The sequence below is a fragment of the Haliotis rufescens genome, unplaced genomic scaffold, assembly GCF_023055435.1.
Source record: "Haliotis rufescens isolate VD_foot unplaced genomic scaffold, xgHalRufe1.0.p SCAF_74, whole genome shotgun sequence".
Taxonomy (NCBI): domain Eukaryota; kingdom Metazoa; phylum Mollusca; class Gastropoda; order Lepetellida; family Haliotidae; genus Haliotis; species Haliotis rufescens.
This window is the reverse complement of record NW_025964366.1, coordinates 1828474-1847828: the sequence shown is the minus strand read 5'-3', so window position 1 is coordinate 1847828 and position 19355 is coordinate 1828474. Positions and strand designations below refer to the sequence as shown.

At 45.6% G+C, this 19355-nt stretch overlaps 3 protein-coding genes across 4 annotated transcripts; 1 reads left to right on the top strand and 2 right to left on the bottom strand.

The window, feature by feature from the left end:
• Positions 1-244: 244 nt before the first annotated feature.
• LOC124126724 lies at positions 245-5704 on the top strand. Of its 2 annotated transcripts, none has more exons than XM_048388583.1 (6): positions 245-1297; positions 2218-2410; positions 2631-2697; positions 2852-2917; positions 3068-3148; positions 3376-5704. In XM_048388583.1, exons 1-6 carry the CDS (start codon positions 1290-1292, stop codon positions 4434-4436), a joined length of 1476 nt encoding a protein of 491 aa, XP_048244540.1. In that variant the 5' UTR covers positions 245-1289; the 3' UTR covers positions 4437-5704. The 2 variants fall into 2 exon arrangements, with proteins under 2 accessions (XP_048244540.1, XP_046346186.2); XM_046490230.2 differs by having other exon boundaries at positions 245-1379.
• Positions 5705-10961: 5257 nt separating this feature from the next.
• Positions 10962-11900, bottom strand: LOC124126730. Its single transcript, XM_046490238.2, has one exon. It carries the CDS (start codon positions 11898-11900, stop codon positions 10962-10964), a length of 939 nt encoding a protein of 312 aa, XP_046346194.2.
• A 6136-nt stretch (positions 11901-18036) lies between these two features.
• Positions 18037-18975, bottom strand: LOC124126729. Its single transcript, XM_046490236.2, has one exon. The coding sequence runs from the start codon at positions 18973-18975 to the stop codon at positions 18037-18039; it is 939 nt and encodes a 312-aa protein (XP_046346192.2).
• Positions 18976-19355: the final 380 nt, after the last annotated feature.

Genomic DNA, 19355 nt, shown 5'->3' with positions numbered 1-19355 from the left:
GGTTGGACAGATATATTATTTATTTTGAGATTCATTGTTTTGATAACAATATTTTCACCATTGAAGATCCGGTTTTCAATTGGTCTTCAACAACCCATGCAGGTCGTAAGAGGTGGCTAACATAACCGGATCGGGTGGTCAGGCTCAGTGACTTGGTTGATGCATGCCATCACATCCCAATTGCGCAGATCGATGTTCATGATGTCAATCACTGTATTGTCTTGTTCAGATTCGATTATCAATAGACTGCCCTCACATTGCTGGAATAATGCGCTAAACAAACAATTAAACATACAAACAAACAAAAACAAACAAAACAAATATTTTCATAAAATTATATAACTTTATTTCTCCATGAAGCCTTGTGGTATAAAGCGCAATAATCCGCTCTCAAAGTTGCATCCCTTCGCCGTGCTATGATCCGCTGATTGTGAATTCAAATCACAGATTCGCCAAGATATTAATCCTTGAATCGATCCGTCAGGCCCAGGCCCATATTGAAACAAACTCTAATCTCAAGCCCAAATAACCCCTTCCTCCCTCTTATTTACAAGGAAAAAAAGTGAATATGAAATCTTTTCCACTTCTACGAACGCTGACATTTCTGTCATTTGTGCCGTGTCACCTGGGTTGAGTGATGGTGAACATTTATGTCCTCTTCCAGTTCGTCAGCGAAGGTAAATACGCATGATATGTTTGAAATGGAAAAAACACAACAACGTTAATGAATGTTGTCTCTGTTCGGAGGCTCGAAATCCAAACTGTATGTGTTGGCCGACACTTTGGAATAATGTACACCACTGTGTCCGTCTGGAAGCGCCAAATGTGATTTTTAAGAGGACAACTCTTCGTAGCGTTCCCGGGACCAGTGAGCGCTCAGACACGGTTCATTGACACCACATTTACCGCTCCCGGTACCAGGAAAATAGAACGAGAACAGAGAAGTACCGCTCATCAGTTCCATTACCGTATTTATGCATGTTAAGTTAAAATGTTTAAAATTTTAAAATGTACATATTCCTATCAATGTTCAGTAACGATGAAGTAGTTCCGACAAATGGTCTGTATTGTCAGTGTCAGACAGATGGTGGCTGACCAGGTCCTCCTTCAATGACCCGGGGTGGGCGTCGATCTGGCGGTAACGTCGCTTACGAGGAGGTTCAGAGGGGTTGCCGACCATGCCAAGGATGCTGACTTCGGTGTTGGACTGCTCTCTCTGGACAGCTGCACCAGTAGTATATAGTGAGGGCACAGGAGCTGGTTTTGGTTGATCCGGTTGATCCAGGCGGATGCGAAGGTGATTGGCTGATCCAAGTCACGTGATCGGATAGGATGACTCATGCATCAACAGCGCGTCGGGAAAGGGCGGGGAATGAAAGGTGTGTGTTTATAAGACAGAAAAGAATTTGTAAGTAAACAAAAGTAAAGGGTATTCAAAAGAGCTATGCGTATGGCGTTCTGCCCTGAATAGACAAGCAGCCCAGTTTGAATTGAGCGCGCTTGACAACTCACGTGACCACGTCGTTTCAAATTGTTTATTGGTCATAATGGTTTCGTTTATTTCAGGCGTTAGTAGAAATTACAATTAGTGTACAACTCAGGTAGTCGTTTCAAATTGACCGCGCTCGCGAGAGCGTGCGATCTGGTTTGATGAATGCAGGGTGTGTGTTGAAAGTACGACCATACCGCAATAGAGACGGGTTGTGTCAACACGATATACGCCGGGTAATGTAGGTAAGGGAAAAAAAATGTACGTCTAGCTGGATCAAATTCATCTAATATGGTCTACACGTTGTACACCGTGAACGTTAGACAACCTGTATAGAAAAAAAATAGAAACAAAATAGATAAGACTACGCAATCAGCAAGCTAGCGGTGTAGTTTACGTTTGGCGCGCAACAACGAGGTAGTGACGTCACCCTGCATTGACTATAACGCTGAAGGCAGCCTATATAAACACCACCCCGAATATCAGAGCGTCATTTCAGTTTGAACAGTCAGCAAGGAAACATGGATCCATCAAACGCGTTAGTGTATTTCTTAATGACTTATTTCGTTTATATTAAATGAGAATACTATACAGCTTACACATGTTTCAGGCTGAGTGAAAAGGTATGTGTTAGTAAAAGTGATTATGAGTAACTCTCATTACCAACTTTATGAAGAAAACAATGTTGAATCTCTAGCGTGAATTGATAGACAGGTTATTTCTTTCAGACCATTCACCTGTCCTGTTTGCGGAAACTTATATTCCTCTGAAAGGAATGTGAACCGCCACAGGAGGTCTGCTCACGAAGGGCAGCGCTTTGTTTGTGAGAAATGCTCTAAAAGTTTTGCTTCCAAACAAAAACTAAACCAGCACAAGTGCGCTGCCTGCTCGCAACAACGCCTATCGGAATACCGTTGTAGCGTAAGTTTATTCTCGTGAATGTAAGGGTAATTTCATTAGATTTAAGCGAATATGTGTGGGACTTTTATTTATCTTCCCATGCTTATTAAAAGGTAATTTTCATTTAAACACATGTGGTTCATTCTATGTTGAAAACAAGGACATCATGCTATGTTAGAGCGAGTATCTTTACTAAACTCGTACAGTCCCTTTAAGAACACTGCTTTATTTCTACATACAGAAATGCCCCGAGGTGTTCCCCTCTCCCCGTGACTTGGCCGTGCATTTTCGACTGTGTCATTCTAGCGGTAAGTTGAATGTTCATAATGCCATCTGAAGTAAAAGTGTGAAAGACATTGGTTATTGTATTGAAAACATCACATTCGTGACTTCGAGCTTATCATTTCACTCGAATAAAATATGCTCAGATGCTATAGATTGAACATATCTTTTTCTCCACAGGCGCAACACAGACGTCGCGTCATGACGCACGGCCGTCTACCTCTAGAGCAATACCGGTTAGTGGAGGTGAGTTCTATTTTGTATCTATCTATCACTTCATTCATCCATGGTTAGTTTTAACGGGGTTCATACCGCATAGGGTTTCACTATGTGTGTGTCGTGTGTTTGTAGATAGCATTGACTGTGATGTTTTCAGTAAACTGTTTTGTATTTCAGGGACAACCTCTACAAACCAGCCTACACCATCCACCTCCTCGGGGCAGTTTGCAAGGGCGGGAAACTCTCGTGCTAGTGGAGGTAGATATTGAATAGTATTTTATAAGCTATGGGTTTTAGCTAGCCCTGAATTATATGTATTAATTCAATTCGTCATGGTGTTCATATGTATTCGCTTTGGAAGTATTGTACAATATGTTAGTCATGCAATTTATTTGAAGCATAAGAGCTCGTTGTGAGTGAGTGAGTGAGTGAACGATGCTGTTATATGCGAGCCCAGTATTCATACAATTTTATTCTATCACCAGCTCCCACTCGTTCCCGTATCACAGCATCGGATGGTTGTACTACCTGCCGGACGTGTCATAGGCGTTTCGAGGATCGGTTGTCTCTCTACCGTCATCAGATGATAGAGGGACATCGGGTCTTGCCGCCCCAGTCCGGCAGTGGCGACGGGAAGCAGAACAAGCTCCAGGATCGTCCCTGGGGAGAGGATCCGGCCCCTTGGGACGCGGAAAATGGCCAGGTAGCGGAGCCCGGACTTCAGGAGGCCTATGACCTGAACGCTCCGTTTATCCTGGCCCCGGACCATCACGGGGACGTGCTTTCGACATTCAACGTTCCCGTGACCAATGTCATTTCGATAGGTGAGTTGATGGAACGTGCCAGGGATATTTATCAAACTTTAGATTATAGTTTTAGAATGAATTTAGCTTTTGGTGTCATCTTGCGTCACGTGGAAACGGGGCGCTATCGCTATTTCCATCCCTACGTTAATGATGCTGTGTTTTCATCTCCCATCTATGTCACCGAGCGCAAGGGACTCGAGCGATTGCGTCAAGCAGTAGAAAGCCTAGATCTACGCTCTCATGTATTGAAACAGCGTCCCGACACCAAATGGAAACCGGTTTTGATCACGAATGTACAGTTTTACTTGTACAGAACAAATTTTCCTCTCGGCCATCCCCCCTCCCCACTCCCGGCCTATATTAAAAACCACAAGGCTATCTTTTCTTTAGATCGTAATGAACGTGGTCAACTTTACGAGGACCACTTGTGTGCTTTCCGCTGCTTGGCGCTACATCGCAACCCTTCTGCACGGCGTTCTTTAGAAAAACCTGCTAGAGCTCTTTACTATCAATGGGTGGTATACTCTCGGGGTAAACTTTTTCCTTCTCTGGACAATGTTCGCCCCGAGGAGTATACCGGTCTTGACCCAGATCATTTTTCTCATTTCGAAAGTTGCTTCGGTGTGAACCAGTCTGTGTATACTCTCAACGAGATCGGGATAGCTCAACCCCTGTATAAATCTCGCGGCCGGTTTAACGATGACATCTTTCTAAACCGCTGTCCCTCATCACTGATATGAAAACATATTGTAAACTTTATCAGTGCCTCACCTGTGAAAAACTCTTCTGTTCTACGAAGAACATTCAAAGACCCCAACGCACGTGTACGGGTCAAACGACCTTGTCCTTTCCCGGTGGTTTCCACCGGCGTACCAAAAGTGTCTTTGACGAGTTGGAAGAGTACGGTTTATCTGTCGAGTCCGGAGAGAGATTTTTTCCGTGGTTTATCGTGTTCGACTTTGAATGTTTGCTCTAACCCATCGACCAGGGCACCGAGAAACTGAGGTGGATGCAGGAACACAGGCCCATTTCTGTGAGTGTGTGTTCCAACGTGGAGGGGTTTACCTCTCCTCACTGCATCGTCAATGCCGATCAAGATGTATTAATCGGTGACATGTTAAAGTACATGTCTCAGATCGCCTTCAGAGTCAACGAACTCGCCACGGAGAAATGGAGTTTTCAGCTGGGCTATCTCAACACCCGACTGGCTAGTTTGCCCGAGTCTGGTGATGAGAAGAAGAAAGAGGGTGCTCCGGTTAACCCTCTTTCACTGCTCCGGAAGCAACTCTCGAGTTTGTACGGGAAACTTTTGGGGTACTGTTCTCAAGTCCCCATACTGGGTTTCAACTCAGCTCGTTACGACTTGAACGTGATCAAGGAAAAGCTACCCAAACATCTCCCTCTCGACGATGCGGAATCTTGCGGGTTCACTGTCAAGAAAAACAACGGTTACTTGTGTCAAAGTAACGAGAGTTTTAAATTTCTTGATGTCACCCAGTATCTCTCTCCCGGAACAAGTTATCCTCAGTTTCTGAAAGCTTTCGGTGTACAAGAGAAAAAGGTTTTTTTCCCTTACGAGTATCTTGACAAGGTCGACAAGCTGGAAGAAACACGGCTTCCACCTTTGGGCGAGGCTTGGCATTCCAGTCTCAAACAGAAATCTGTCCTCGACGACGGCTTGAAATCGAACGAGGACAATTATACCGACCTCGAGGAAGTCTGGAGACGGGAAGGGATGTCCACGTTTTGAGATTTCCTCGAGTGGTATAACAATTTAGATGTAAGTCCATTTGTCGAAGCCGTAAAAGAAATGCAACGGTTTTATTTCGAGGACGGTATAGACCTCTTTAAAACCCACATGTCGGTGCCCGGTGTGGCCCGGCAAAAACTGTTCCGGGAGAGCGAGAGAGAGGGGGTCACCTTTGCTCTGTTTGATAAACAGAACAAAGATCTGTACCACGCTATCAAACAAAATGTGGTCGGTGGCCCCTCTATCATATTCACAAGATTCCACAAAGCAGGGCAGACGTGCATCCGCAGTGATCCGGCTAAACCCTGTCATCGCATTGTAGGCTACGACGCGAATGCCTTGTACCTGTGGGCCATCGATCAAGACATGCCCACAGGTCCATTCATACGGCGTCGGGTAGATAATCAATTTAAACCCAAGACGAGGGACAGGTACATGTCCATGTTCTATTGGATGGACTGGCTTAGGGATTCAGAAGGTTTAGATATCAAGCACAAGTTAAACTGGGGTCGAGATAAAAGGATCGGTCCATACTTGGTGGATGGATTTATTCCAGACAGCAAGAAAATCCTGGAATATAACGGATGTTATTTTCACGGCCATCCTTGTTTTCTCACCGAAAAGGCTAGGAGGGATCCTCAACTGAAAGATGTCTTGGAACAGCGGTGCAAGAACACACTGTTGCGTGCAAAATTTATCCGCAGTCAAGGCTACAAACTCGTAGAAATGCGTGAATACGAGTTCCTCGCCCAGTTGCGCAACAATCGTGATCTAGCCCGTTATATCCACGCCAAACGACCGACTTTCTATCACAACAACAGAGGTGCTGTGAGCGAACGTCGGATCTTGCAAGGGGTGCTGACCGGGGAACTGTTTGGCATGGTTGAAGCAGACATCCATACCCCCCTACAGTGGATCCCTGGACAGAACCCCCACGGTACTCGTCTCTCCCCTCGAGAGTATTTCGAAGAAATGACCACCTTGTTCTGTAACGCAGATGTTCCGTTCGAGGTGCTGGGGGAACATATGCAAGACTATATTCGGGAGAACGACCTAAGCACAAAACCGCGGCGCATGCTCGTCGGCGGTTTGAAGGCGCGTAAAATGATGATCGCCACACCTTTGTTGAGATGGTATCTCGAACACGGTCTGGTGGTCGATCGCGTGTATCAGGTCGTAGAGTACACTCCGAAACCGTGCTTCCAACGGTTTGTCAGTGATGTGTGCTCGGCGAGACGAGAAGCCGACAGCGACCCTAGCAAATCTATTCGCGGTGATACGGCAAAACTGACCGGTAATTCTGCTTACGGTTTGGTGTTGATCAACAAAGAGAAGCACCAAACCGTATCGTACGTGTGTGGTCAGACGGCGGCGAGTGATCAAGTGAATATAGCCCAGTTTCGCAAATTGACAGAACTGGGAGATGAGTACTTTGAGGTGGAGAAAGCCAAGAAATTACTCCGCCTCGATACTCCGGTGCAGCTGGGATATTTCATTTTGCAGTACGCCAAGTTGCGCATGCTTAAATTTTACTACGATTTCATGGATGTGTACGTAGATCGTAGTGATTTTGAATACTGCGAAATGGATACGGATTCGGCTTACATGTCGCTCAGTGCACCGTGTTTAGCAGAGGTGATCCGTCCCCACATGAAGCCAGAGTATGATCACCAATTACAGGGACTATGCGGGATGCAAGAGGGCGTCGCCATGCGTTGGTTTCCACACACGTGCTGTTCCACGCTCGCCCTTCATGATAAACGTACGCCGGGTTTATTTAAACTCGAGTACGAAGGAGAGGAAATGATTGGGCTCTGCAGTAAGACTTACGCCGTTTCCCAATCCACTCTCGAGCGCATTCCGCGTCCCTTGCCGAGTTCGACGGTACAGACAGCGCAACGTCTCCTCCGTCGAGCCCGCCGCCAACGTTGCCATAAATCTAACAACAGCCGCCGTTCGAATCCTCCCTTGATGGGCAAAATCCTGCTCAAGGTGAAATTCTCTTCGAAAGGCATTTCCAAACGCACATTGAAAAACCCTCTAATTGCGTTTTGGCAGGTCTTGCGCACGAGAGCTCCTGGGGAAGGTTCGAACTGCGGATCTAGGTTAAAAGGCAACACCATGTGCACGTATCACCAGCGTAGACAGGGGTTGACCTATCTCTACTGCAAACGCAGAGTTTTAGCTGACGGCGTTCACACCGCTCCCTTAGACCTAGAGCTTAGTGACGAAAAGTCAACGCTAGATGACACCGACACCTTTTTGGTCGAACTTTTAGAAAATTTAGCAGAAAATTAAACAAACAAACAAACAAGCAAAAGAGACAAAGTTTGTTATTACTAACAGCTTGTTATGGTGATACATAAGACAGTATAGTCATTTTAATACACAGTTTCCAGTGGCAACATGAGACAAACTTTCTATCAATTCACGTTTAAAACTAACAACTTGTAATCACAAGAGAGATTCCATACTATTTTACAGTTTCTAATGGTTTGAATTTCTTCTTCGCACCGAGAACACCGTCCCTCACTTTGCCACGCACGAACATGGGTTGAGTTCGTTTTCTCTTGCCTTTTCCCACCTGAGAGAAAAAGGGTTGTGAGTTGGGTAGATATTTCAGTTGACGGGTAAATGTTTGAAATCCAACATCTTTTATATCGTTACTGTGTAACATAAACTGTCGAATACAGTCAATCACATTAGAATGCATTATAGGGTGTCCGTGTTTATCCAACCATTCGAGGTTAGCATTCCAGTTAATGCGGCCGAGCTCTTTTTGTTGGTTGAGATATTGCCATAGCGACACTAACTTTCCCTTTTGGTCGTTCGAGTGGACGCGTAGTAACAGTAGATATAAAACATCTTGACAGTATAGGAGGGGTGGGTTCGCTACTGTTGCATTCCCTCCTCCTGTTGTTTGTGGGATATGTGAGGCGATGTTATTGTGGGTGGCCGTGTCCCGCTCAGCCGATGGTTCCTCAGTTGTAGTGTTGTCTGGAGTCTGCTGCTGTTGTGGCATAGGGACTGGTGGGGGTTTCAGGGCTGGAGGGGGGTTGGCTTCCATCTTTGGAGGAGGTTGGATCAGGCGATGGTACGTCTCGCGAGATAACAGGATCATGGGTTTCGTCATGTTCAGGTGCGAAATACCTGTCGAGCGCTCTCACACAAGGTGGTAATATAAAGTGAAAAGAAACCAGCAACTCCCTTTTAGCTCTGTATGCTTCCCGTTTGCTGGCTAGTAACCGAATGATCTTTCTGTACCGGTACAAGGTCTTTTTCTCGCGATCCGTCACGTTTATGTGTCCGATGATAATGTTATGTAACAGCGTGATGATTGAGTTAAACTGGTTTTTGGACAGATGAGACAGTAATGTTTTACGCTGTACAGGCTTAGACCGACTCAGTACGCTCATGGTGTGAAGTGAACCTTTTTGTACGTATAACCTACAGGCCCGCCGAGTGAATCGGGTAGGTCCACTCCAATCCGCCAAACTTCTTTAAGAGATGTAATGCACGCTTCCTTCGATGAAAACCACGTAGGGCTCTCTTTTAAGGTGATCTCTTCGGTCTGGTGTGGGTTGCTCTTATGAACAAGGTAGAGGGTGGCGGGTAACACACGATCGTCCAAAAGTAGACCTTACTCATAGCGTGGTAGCTGTAAGACTGACTCGATTAAAGCGTGTTTGTCGCTTTTATTTCGGAAAATAGAGGATGCAAAGTTCGCCGGGTAAGATGCCGGTGCGTAAGCGTCCGTATTCCGGGTCACTGTACGGCGAGGCGTCCACGACTAAATAACCGTATTTCCTCCCTTCCACCGCATCCTTGTAAGATTCCGAAAAATACTTGCTTTGACCTGGAAATATTTGCGAGGCCAAAATCTTGTATTCGTGAGCTGAACGGGGATTGCTCATCAAGACGAACATATGCGTGTTCACGCTCACCGTCCGTGAACAGGGACCTTTAGGGTAGATGGACTGTAGCAGATTGATTACGGTAATACCCAGATGATGCGACAAGGTGGTGTACACGTTTAACATGAGTTTACTGGTACATATGTCCATCATGAGATCGTCTAACACGAGAATCATGTTTTTGCTCGACTGATCGGACCACAAACGTAGTTGGCTTTCGCTGGGTAAAGATTCGTGAAACTGAATGTTAGCAATAGATTGCTGCACGTCGGCGTACAGATCCTGCCACACCCCGTAACAGTACACGATGAGGTCGGGTGGCTTATCAAACACTGTACTGGCATTCTCTAACAGGCGTTTCGTCCAATAGGTCTTGCCGCTACACGTGCCCACGATCACGGACAAGGTGCTAGGTGTGATGAAAGGGAGCAAACATTTCTCGGACATATTTCACAGAGTGTCTGTTTGAACTGATACATTCTATCACCGGTGCGGGCTTATTTATGCAGCCCTCGGTACGAGTGTCCGTTGTTGACGTCTAGCCAGTCTTTGGAGAGCTCTTTGGGCTTCGTCTCTGACCTGTCTGACGTGTTCGTACTCGAATATAAACTGAATCAAGGGAGTATGGTTTAACAGGGTTCGCTTAATGCTTCTATTCGTCGTGTCGGGACGAGCGATACGTCGCAACATTCTCAAATAATGGTTGTGGTGATGAGGCTGTAAGAAACGACGATTCTCACCACGTGTTACCAGCATGCGAGCATCGAGCAATCGCTTTACGATGGCTTTAGTACCCTTGATTTGCTCGCCATTCATGCTGCGAATATCACGCAAGGTTTCTTGGTAATCATTCAATGAAAGAAGTTGTCTGAAAAACGTATAATGTCGCAGGACGTATCTCGCCATGTCTGAATCGTACGGTGTCACACTCGACAATGAAACGTACTCGTGAGACTTTGATCTTAAATAATCATGAAAACCGTATTACCCAACTTACATAGAACCATATACATACATCCATGTCATATATAGAACTGAAACACAATAGACATTTTCTCTGTTTTTAATGACTCTTCTACCACTTTACAGGAAGAAAGATCATGTTATATCGTAGAACACGTGAAACAGTACTTGAAATAGTCACAGATAAAACGAGTCACATACACATCATAGCGTGTTTTGTCTGTACAAAACATCTGTACGATATCTCGTAAACTAGCACTATTTCTACATTTCTGTAACGCGTAATATAAACAATAGAATCCACAAGCACTTGAACTAGATTGCTGTAAAACAGACGTGTTATATCGATAACTGCGAGAATGTTTCTTGATAAAATATTCAAATTCACGATGATAGTAACTGGGTTTCTGTCCATAACTATCAAAAAACTCGCCGACTCCATACCCGTCAAAGTAAAAGGCAACCCAATGTTGACCCTCTCCACGTGCTAGGTCCGTGTTAGCCACACATCCCCATGGTTTTCCACTGGAAGGTACGGTGATGTAAGCCAATGAATCTCTCGCGTACACACCCACCACGTGTGTACGGAGGCTGGGGTCGCTACGGATGGCACACTGTAACTGTCGTTTGTACATTGTCTACTTTAGAAACACGTTACGGCTTTGGTCGATTTCGATGAGGGCCGGAAACTTGGCCAGGGCGATGACGTTGAAGGTATGGGCGAGGGCTTGAGCAAACTGGACTTCTAGTCGTAGATTACCCGACTTGACCAGATTCAGATATTCCCCTCTGTCGCCTTGGATGTCTTGCAGGTTAAACACGTACAAGGCATGACCTACGGAAAATTCCGTGCGGTCCAAGTTCAAACCTTTGTCTTTGCGCCATTCGTTATTCCAGTCATACAGACCGGCGTAAGCCTTGACATCGTTCGACTCTAACGGTCGTCCAGGTACACTGGTACCGTTCAAGTACAGTCCCATGCTTTTAACGATGTCGCCTTGGAAACAGAAGGGATTGACCGTGTACGATCCGTTCACCCCATCGGACCTCACCAAGGCGACCACGAGTCGACTGGGGACTTCGTCCTGAAACATGGCGTCCCAGTTAAAACTCAGACTGGACGAGGCGACCGAGGCCATTTTCATCATGGATCGTTCGTACGGGTACAGGGCGTTGGCTTTTTCGAACTGTTTGTTGTGGGCCACGATGAGAGCGTCGTTGATCCTCAGTTTGCATACTTTCAGGTACACGTCTTGTAGTTTGATGGTGTAATGTTTATCGGTCTCGTCGGACATCAAGACAAAGGTCGTGTTGGAGCGAAACAGTTTGAGCACCACGTCCATGCCGTTCAACAGATGACGGTCGAAACCGAACACGTCTTCCATGAGGGGTCCCGTTAGGGTGAGCGACTTGCTTCTGGCGATGAAGCCTCCTCGATTGATGAGACCGTCATTCCCACCGGCATAGGGATCAGCGGAGTTAAAATCACCCACGGTGTCACCCGAATCTTTGTAATACAGCTGACTGGTCAGCTGACTGGTCTTGGTATCGGTGCCGTAGTCGAGGACGGTTTCCATGAGAGCTTTGTAAGGGTAACCGGCATGCTGGAGCTAACTTGTTGTCCCTGTAGGAACACGCTCACCTGATTCCACAAGCTGTGCAAAGTGAGGTTGACGGGCCCTACTTTTTCTTTATCGACTTAGGGCGTTTTGTCGGTTTGAGTGACTTTGAGTTTGACGTGAAGTCGGGTCTTGCTCAAGTCGATGTAGTCTTTCCCTCCATTGGGTATGTGAAATTCCACCGGACTGGAATCAGTGATGACGGACAGGGGCCTTACGTTCTCGTAGTAAAGTTGAAGGATGCTGGTTTGATAGGGTGGCAGTTCGAATAAATCTAAGCTATTTGGCAGGGCTTCGGTAAACTCTTTCTCCGTCAGTACCGACATGGTTACTGGTTGAAGATGTCTCTGGGGTCGATAGCGGGGGTATCTTTAAACTCGATGAAGGATCGTTTCTTCGAAGTGACAATCTTGTCTCCTGCTTTGCGTTTTATAGCCTTAGTTCGTTTCTGAGCCGCCACGGCTCTCTGGACCACGTTCTGATTGGGTGACGTCATTGTTACGTTCAATTTAGAGTCGCGGCTGGGTGATACTTTGGCTAGGGGTGCGATGGGAATGATTTGCGACCTGGGTCGACCTTTGATCAGCTGTTTTCCCTCATGCTTACTTCTGCGATCTACTAAAAAGTCCACAAACTTCTTAGTGTCGGGAATGTACAGTTTCCGTTCCATCGTGCTTAAGTCAGAAAGGGATACCGTCGCAACACGAGTGATACGTTCACGGTCTCTTTCAGAAATGAATGCGATGTTCCCTCTGCACACTTTATATACACTTCGATTTCTGATGTATCTCTCACGATAATGGGTAAGTACCATGGCTGATGAAAATAATAATTGGGTCCGTCTCTCAGATCGAGTCGTCTCAATAAAGGTAGATAATTCTCACCCACGTGTGAACTGTCGCACAGATTACACAACACGTCAATGGTGGTATTATTGATATCTTTCAACTCGACTCGGCCTAGTTTCATTTCTAACAGAGCCACCATCCACATGCCCTCCAGTTTCAAATGTTGAGACAGTTTCACCCGGAAACGGTAAGGCGTGTTGTCCGGATAATACTGCCAGGAGTCTGCACTGTTAAACACGATGTATTTATCCATTTTACTTGTCCTTCACTTCGCTTGCTTCTACCAAGGAATCGAAACTCGATGACCAGCCTGCCCACCTGACTAAATAGTACAATTTCCCTTTGTCTTTCTTTTTCTTTAACACTTTTTCAATATCCCATGCGGCATCTAGATCTTTATCGACACGCTGTAATTCTTCTTCGTAAAAGCGTCCCTTTAAGAATTGGTCGTGAAAATCTTTCAGTGTGTATAAAGGAATACCCTGTCGTCGATAACGGGCTGCTACTTTAAATAACTCTTCCGTCCATCTCAAGTTGTGTTCCTTAGCAAAAGGTTTTCTCAAATAACTGATTCTCACGATATCCCCTATTTTATATTGAAAGGGACGGAGCTTGTGTGTAATGTATGGTGATGGTTTCGTGTATAAATGATTCCATACTTTGATTTCATTTCGCTCGTTCACATCTGCAGGAGCCCACTCACCCAAACTTCTGTGTACTGTGTGATTGTAATTATACACTAAATCGGGTAGCACGTCCACATAGCGCTGGGTGTTCTTGTGTGTCAGATACCTCGCTATGAGTGACCTCAACGTTCGAATGACTCTCTCGGCGTAATTCGCTTTAATGTCTTCGTTCTGAGTGACGAACAGTTTGATCGACTGGCGCTCTATAAAACTCTGGAATGCCCCTTTAAATTCCGTACCTCTGATGGTTTGTGGCTCGCCCCATCTGCGCACACTCTCTTTATATACACAACAATGATAACAGACACATGCATTGTTCAATACTATTATTTATTACATACAAGGCAAACATGAGTGTACAGCTATTGAGATGCTACTTCGGATTATATACAACAGCATACCGTTCACCGGAATGCTCTTTCTAAATAAAACATTTTCCATACACGGTCCTGTATGTCTTTTAACCAGTCACCTGTTTTGAAGTGAGTGTCCAGATGGTCCTTACACCGATACTGACAGATAGCGTGGGAAGACATGCTGCTTAAGCTTGGATCTTCGTGAATCAAGCGAATCCATTGATCAATCACACGATCGTCATTCACTTCGTCTAAGGCTGTATTTATGTATTGGTGTATTTTGTGTTGGTCAGACAAGTCCTGACAAGTATGGTATTGACTGTCAGTTTGTTCAAACATGCAACCGAAACACAGTTGGACGGCGAGTCGTTTGATAATTTTACACAGTTCCACAGTATAGCATAGCGTCAGTAACGACAACATGTAGTCAGTGACTTCAACCGATTCCACTTCATCTACGACGATAGCTTTCATCTTCTTAGTGATGATTCGCTTTAACTTCTTATCCTCGTTGGGGACTTTCATCTCGGCATCTTGTATACAATGTTCCCGATGTTGAAACCATCTAGACGACTGTATAACGACGGTTTCGTGGATCCGATCGGGTTCGCGTTGCACGTACTTCCAGGTGAAGAAAGTCATTCTGTCACTCGACATTCTATATAGGATGGAAGTTTTCTTTCTCGGCTAGTATGCAGGGAAGGATGCGACTCGTAAGGAAGTCTCATGCCTGAATGAAACAGTATGCGTGGTGTACTTTCTTTTTATATCTGTTATATTTAGAAAAGGATATCATGATGCAGTCATCGTATAGTCTGCACAGTCACAGTTCATTATAACGTACACATACTGCGTGGATTGTATACCATACAGTCATCCAGTAGCGTCCTGACTTTGAGCAGCTGACGCCATTCTTCTGGCTTAAGAGCCATGCCTTTGCGCGTTGGTTTTACTTCCCGTTCGCCATCAGGTAGCCACCACTGCCGTATATCCACGACTTTGTTGGGCGAGTTCATGGTTAGGAAAACGTTACACCCTAACGGTAGACAGAGAGAGCAATCTTCCTTGTTCAGGATTTGACTTAACGAGTCTGACACAGTCTTTTCAATAACATTCAGCTGCACCCATTGATCCAGAGATAAACAAATACCTGCCTTGGTGGGATAGAGTAAGCCTTCAGCACTCCATTCGTATTGACGAATGTCTATTTTCCACTCTCCACTCCAACGGGTAGCCTTGATGTAGCGACTACTGCCGATATGAAACATACTCTCTCTGTGTTCTTCTGATGAACCCACTGCTTGCTTTGTGGATCCCGTAGATGGACTTGTACTGCTCGTTGCCATGACTCAAGGAAAGTGCTGTGATCTTCTAGGTAATATGCGATAACACCGAGCAAAGTGAAAAGCATTCGGTGTGGTACGGATGATTCACTTTTGGTTCAAATCTGTTTCATATACTGCGGGCCTAGTCACGTGATGCACACGTGACGTGGTAGACGTGTTCAAACATGTCTAAACACGCGAGTCTATAGGAGAAAGTAATGTCATCATAGATATGAATAAACCTGCTTCGACATATTTTTCCAATGAAACATTTTCCTCGTGAAACAATTTGCCGTGATAAACTATGTTCTCTCTTCGAATTAAGGGTGAGTATTGTAAACATGAAAATGTCCTATAGATGGCTTCCATCACTTTCCCAACAAACCTAGCTTTGTGCCGTCACACTGCTACATGTACTTATCAGTTTCGTATTGAACATAGACATGGTTCTAACTATCTATTTTCAAAATAGCACGTTCTGAAGTAAAAACTGTGCACATCATGTTAGACGGTTAAAACTTAAACCGTACGGTTTATTTGTCATCGCGTTAAAAGGATTGCGTAGTCTTATCTATTTTGTCTATATATTTTTTTCCATACAGGTTGTCTAACGTTCACGGTGTACAACGTGTAGACCATATTAGATGAATTTGATCCAGCTAGACGTACATTTTATTTCCCCTACCTACATTACCCGGCGTATATCGTGTTGACACAACCCGTCTCTATTGCGGTATGGTCGTACTTTCAACACACACCCTGCATCCATCAAACCGGATCAACCAAAACCAGCTCCTTTTTGTATGTATAACCTACAGGCCCGCCGTATGAATCGGGTAGGTCCACTCCAATCCGCCAAACTTCTTTAAGAGATGTAATGCACGCTTCCTTCGATGAAAACCACGTAGGGCTCTCTGTTAAGGTGATCTCTTCGGTCTGGTGTGGGTTGCTCTTACGAACAAGGTAGAGGGTGGCGGGTTACACACGATCGTCCAAAAGTAGACCTTACTCATAGCGCGGTAGCTGTAAGACTGACTCGATTAAAGCGTGTTTGTCGCTTTTATTTCGGAAAATAGAGGATGCAAAGTTCGCCGGGTAAGATGCCGGTGCGTAAGCGTCCGTATTCCGGGTCACTGTACGGCGAGGCGTCCACGACTAAATGACCGTATTTCCTCCCTTCCACCGCATCTTTGTAAGATTCCGAAAAATACTTGCTTTGACCTGGAAATATTTGCGAGGCCAAAATCTTGTATTCGTGAGCCGAACGGGGATTGCTCATCAAGACGAACATATGCGTATTCACGCTCACCGTCCGTGAACAGGGACCTTTAGGGTAGATGGACTGTAGCAGATTGATTACGGTAATACCCAGATGATGCGACAAGGTGGTGTACACGTTTAACATGAGTTTACTGGTACATATGTCCATCATGAGATCGTCTAACACGAGAATCATGTTTTTGCTCGACTGATCGGACCACAAACGTAGTTGGCTTTCGCTGGGTAAAGATTCGTGAAACTGAATGTTAGCAATAGATTGCTGCACGTCGGCGTACAGATCCTGCCACACCCCGTAACAGTACACGATGAGGTCGGGTGGCTTATCAAACACTGTACTGGCATTCTCTAACAGGCGTTTCGTCCAATAGGTCTTGCCGCTACACGTGCCCACGATCACGGACAAGGTGCTAGGTGTGATGAAAGGGAGCAAACATTTCTCGGACATATTTCACGGAGTGTCTGTTTGAACTGATACATTCTATCACCGGTGCGGGCTTATTTATGCAGCCCTCAGTACGAGTGTCCGTTGTTGACGTCTAGCCAGTCTTTGGAGAGCTCTTTGGGCTTCGTCTCTGACCTGTCTGACGTGTTCGTACTCGAATATAAACTGAATCAAGGGAGTATGGTTTAACAGGGTTCGCTTAATGCTTCTATTCGTCGTGTCGGGACGAGCGATACGTCGCAACATTCTCAAATAATGGTTGTGGGGATGAGGCTGTAAGAAACGACGATTCTCACCACGTGTTACCAGGATGCGAGCATCGAGCAATCGCTTTACGATGGCTTTAGTACCCTTGATTTGCTCGCCATTCATGCTGCGAATATCACGCAAGGTTTCTTGGTAATCATTCAACGAAAGAAGTTGTCTGAAAAACGTATAATGTCGCAGGACGTATCTCGCCATGTCTGAATCGTACGGTGGCACACTCGACAATGAAACGTACTCGTGAGACTTTGATCTTAAATAATCATGAAAACCGTATTACCCAACTTACATAGAACCATATACATACATCCATGTCATATATAGAACTGAAACACAATAGACATTTTCTCTGTTTTAATTGACTCTTCTACCAATTTACAGGAAGAAAGATCGTGTTATATCGTAGAACACGTGAAACAGTACTTGAAAAAGTCACAGATAAAACGAGTCACATACACATCATTGCGTGTTTTGTCTGTACAAAACATCTGTACGATATCTCGTAAACTAGCACTATTTCTACATTTCTGTAACGCGTAATATAAACAATAGAATCCACAAGCACTTGAACTAGATTGCTGTAAAACAGACGTGTTATATCGATAACTGCGAGAATGTTTCTTGATAAAATATTCAAATTCACGATGATAGTAACTGGGTTTCTGTCCATAACTATCAAAAACTCGCCGACTCCACACCCGTCAAAGTAAAAGGCAACCCAATGTTGACCCTCTCCACGTGCTAGGTCCGTGTTAGCCACACATCCCCATGGTTTTCCACTGGAAGGTACGGTGATGTAAGCCAATGAATCTCTCGCGTACACACCCACCACGTGTGTACGGAGGCTGGGGTCGCTACGGATGGCACACTGTAACTGTCGTTTGTACATTGTCTACTTTAGAAACACGTTACGGCTTTGGTCGATTTTGATGAGGGCCGGAAACTTGGCCAGGGCGATGACGTTGAAGGTATGGGCGAGGGCTTGAGCAAACTGGACTTCTAGTCGTAGATTACCCGACTTGACCAGATTCAGATATTCCCCTCTGTCGCCTTGGATGTCTTGCAGGTTAAACACGTACAAGGCATGACCTACGGAAAATTCCGTGTGGTCCAAGTTCAAACCTTTGTCTTTGCGCCATTCGTTATTCCAGTCGTACAGACCGGCGTAAGCCTCGACGTCGTTCGACTCTAACGGTCGTCCAGGTACACTGGTACCGTTCAAGTACAGTCCCATGCTTTTAACGATGTCGCCTTGGAAACAGAAGGGATTGACCGTGTACGATCCGTTCACCCCATCGGACCTCACCAAGGCGACCACGAGTCGACTGGGGACTTCGTCCTGAAACATGGCGTCCCAGTTAAAACTCAGACTGGACGAGGCGACCGAGGCCATTTTCATCATGGATCGTTCGTACGGGTACAGGGCGTTGGCTTTTTCGAACTGTTTGTTGTGGGCCACGATGAGAGCGTCGTTGATCCTCAGTTTGCATACTTTCAGGTACACGTCTTGTAGTTTGATGGTGTAATGTTTATCGGTCTCGTCGGACATCAAGACAAAGGTCGTGTTGGAGCGAAACAGTTTGAGCACCACGTCCACGCCGTTCAACAGATGACGGTCGAAACCGAACACGTCTTCCATGAGGGGTCCCGTTAGGGTGAGCGACTTGCTTCTGGCGATGAAGCCTCCTCGATTGATGAGACCGTCATTCCCACCGGCATAGGGATCAGCGGAGTTAAAATCACCCACGGTGTCACCCGAATCTTTGTAATACAGCTGACTGGTCAGCTGACTGGTCTTGGTATTGGTGCCGTAGTCGAGGACGGTTTCCATGAGAGCTTTGTAAGGGTAACCGGCATGCTGGAGCTAACTTGTTGTCCCTGTAGGAACACGCTCACCTGATTCCACAAGCTGTGCAAAGTGAGGTTGACGGGCCCTACTTTTTCTTTATCGACTAAGGGCGTTTTGTCGGTGTGAGTGACTTTGAGTTTGACGTGAAGTCGTCTCTTGCTCAAGTCGATGTAGTCTTTCCCTCCATTGGGTATGTGAAATTCCACCGGACTGGAATCAGTGATGACGGACAGGGGCCTTACGTTCTCGTAGTAAAGTTGAAGGATGCTGGTTTGATAGGGTGGCAGTTCGAATAAATCTAAGCTATTTAGCAGGGCTTCGGTAAACTCTTTCTCCGTCAGTACCGACATGGTTACTGGTTG

What these genes read in the sequence shown, in the direction of transcription:
- LOC124126730 (XM_046490238.2), bottom strand. Translation starts at nt 11,900, where the DNA reads ATGGAAACCGTCCTCGACTACGGCACCGATACCAAGACCAGTCAGCTG.
- LOC124126724 (XM_046490230.2), top strand. Translation starts at nt 1,333, where the DNA reads ATGACTCATGCATCAACAGCGCGTCGGGAAAGGGCGGGGAATGAAAG. An exon ending in TATCGGAATACCGTTGTAGC is followed by an intron (nt 2,411 to 2,630) that starts GTAAGTTTATTC and finishes TTCTACATACAG; the next exon opens with AAATGCCCCGAGGTGTTCCC. An exon ending in AAACTCTCGTGCTAGTGGAG is followed by an intron (nt 3,149 to 3,375) that starts GTAGATATTGAA and finishes TTCTATCACCAG; the next exon opens with CTCCCACTCGTTCCCGTATC.
- LOC124126729 (XM_046490236.2), bottom strand. Translation starts at nt 18,975, where the DNA reads ATGGAAACCGTCCTCGACTACGGCACCAATACCAAGACCAGTCAGCTG.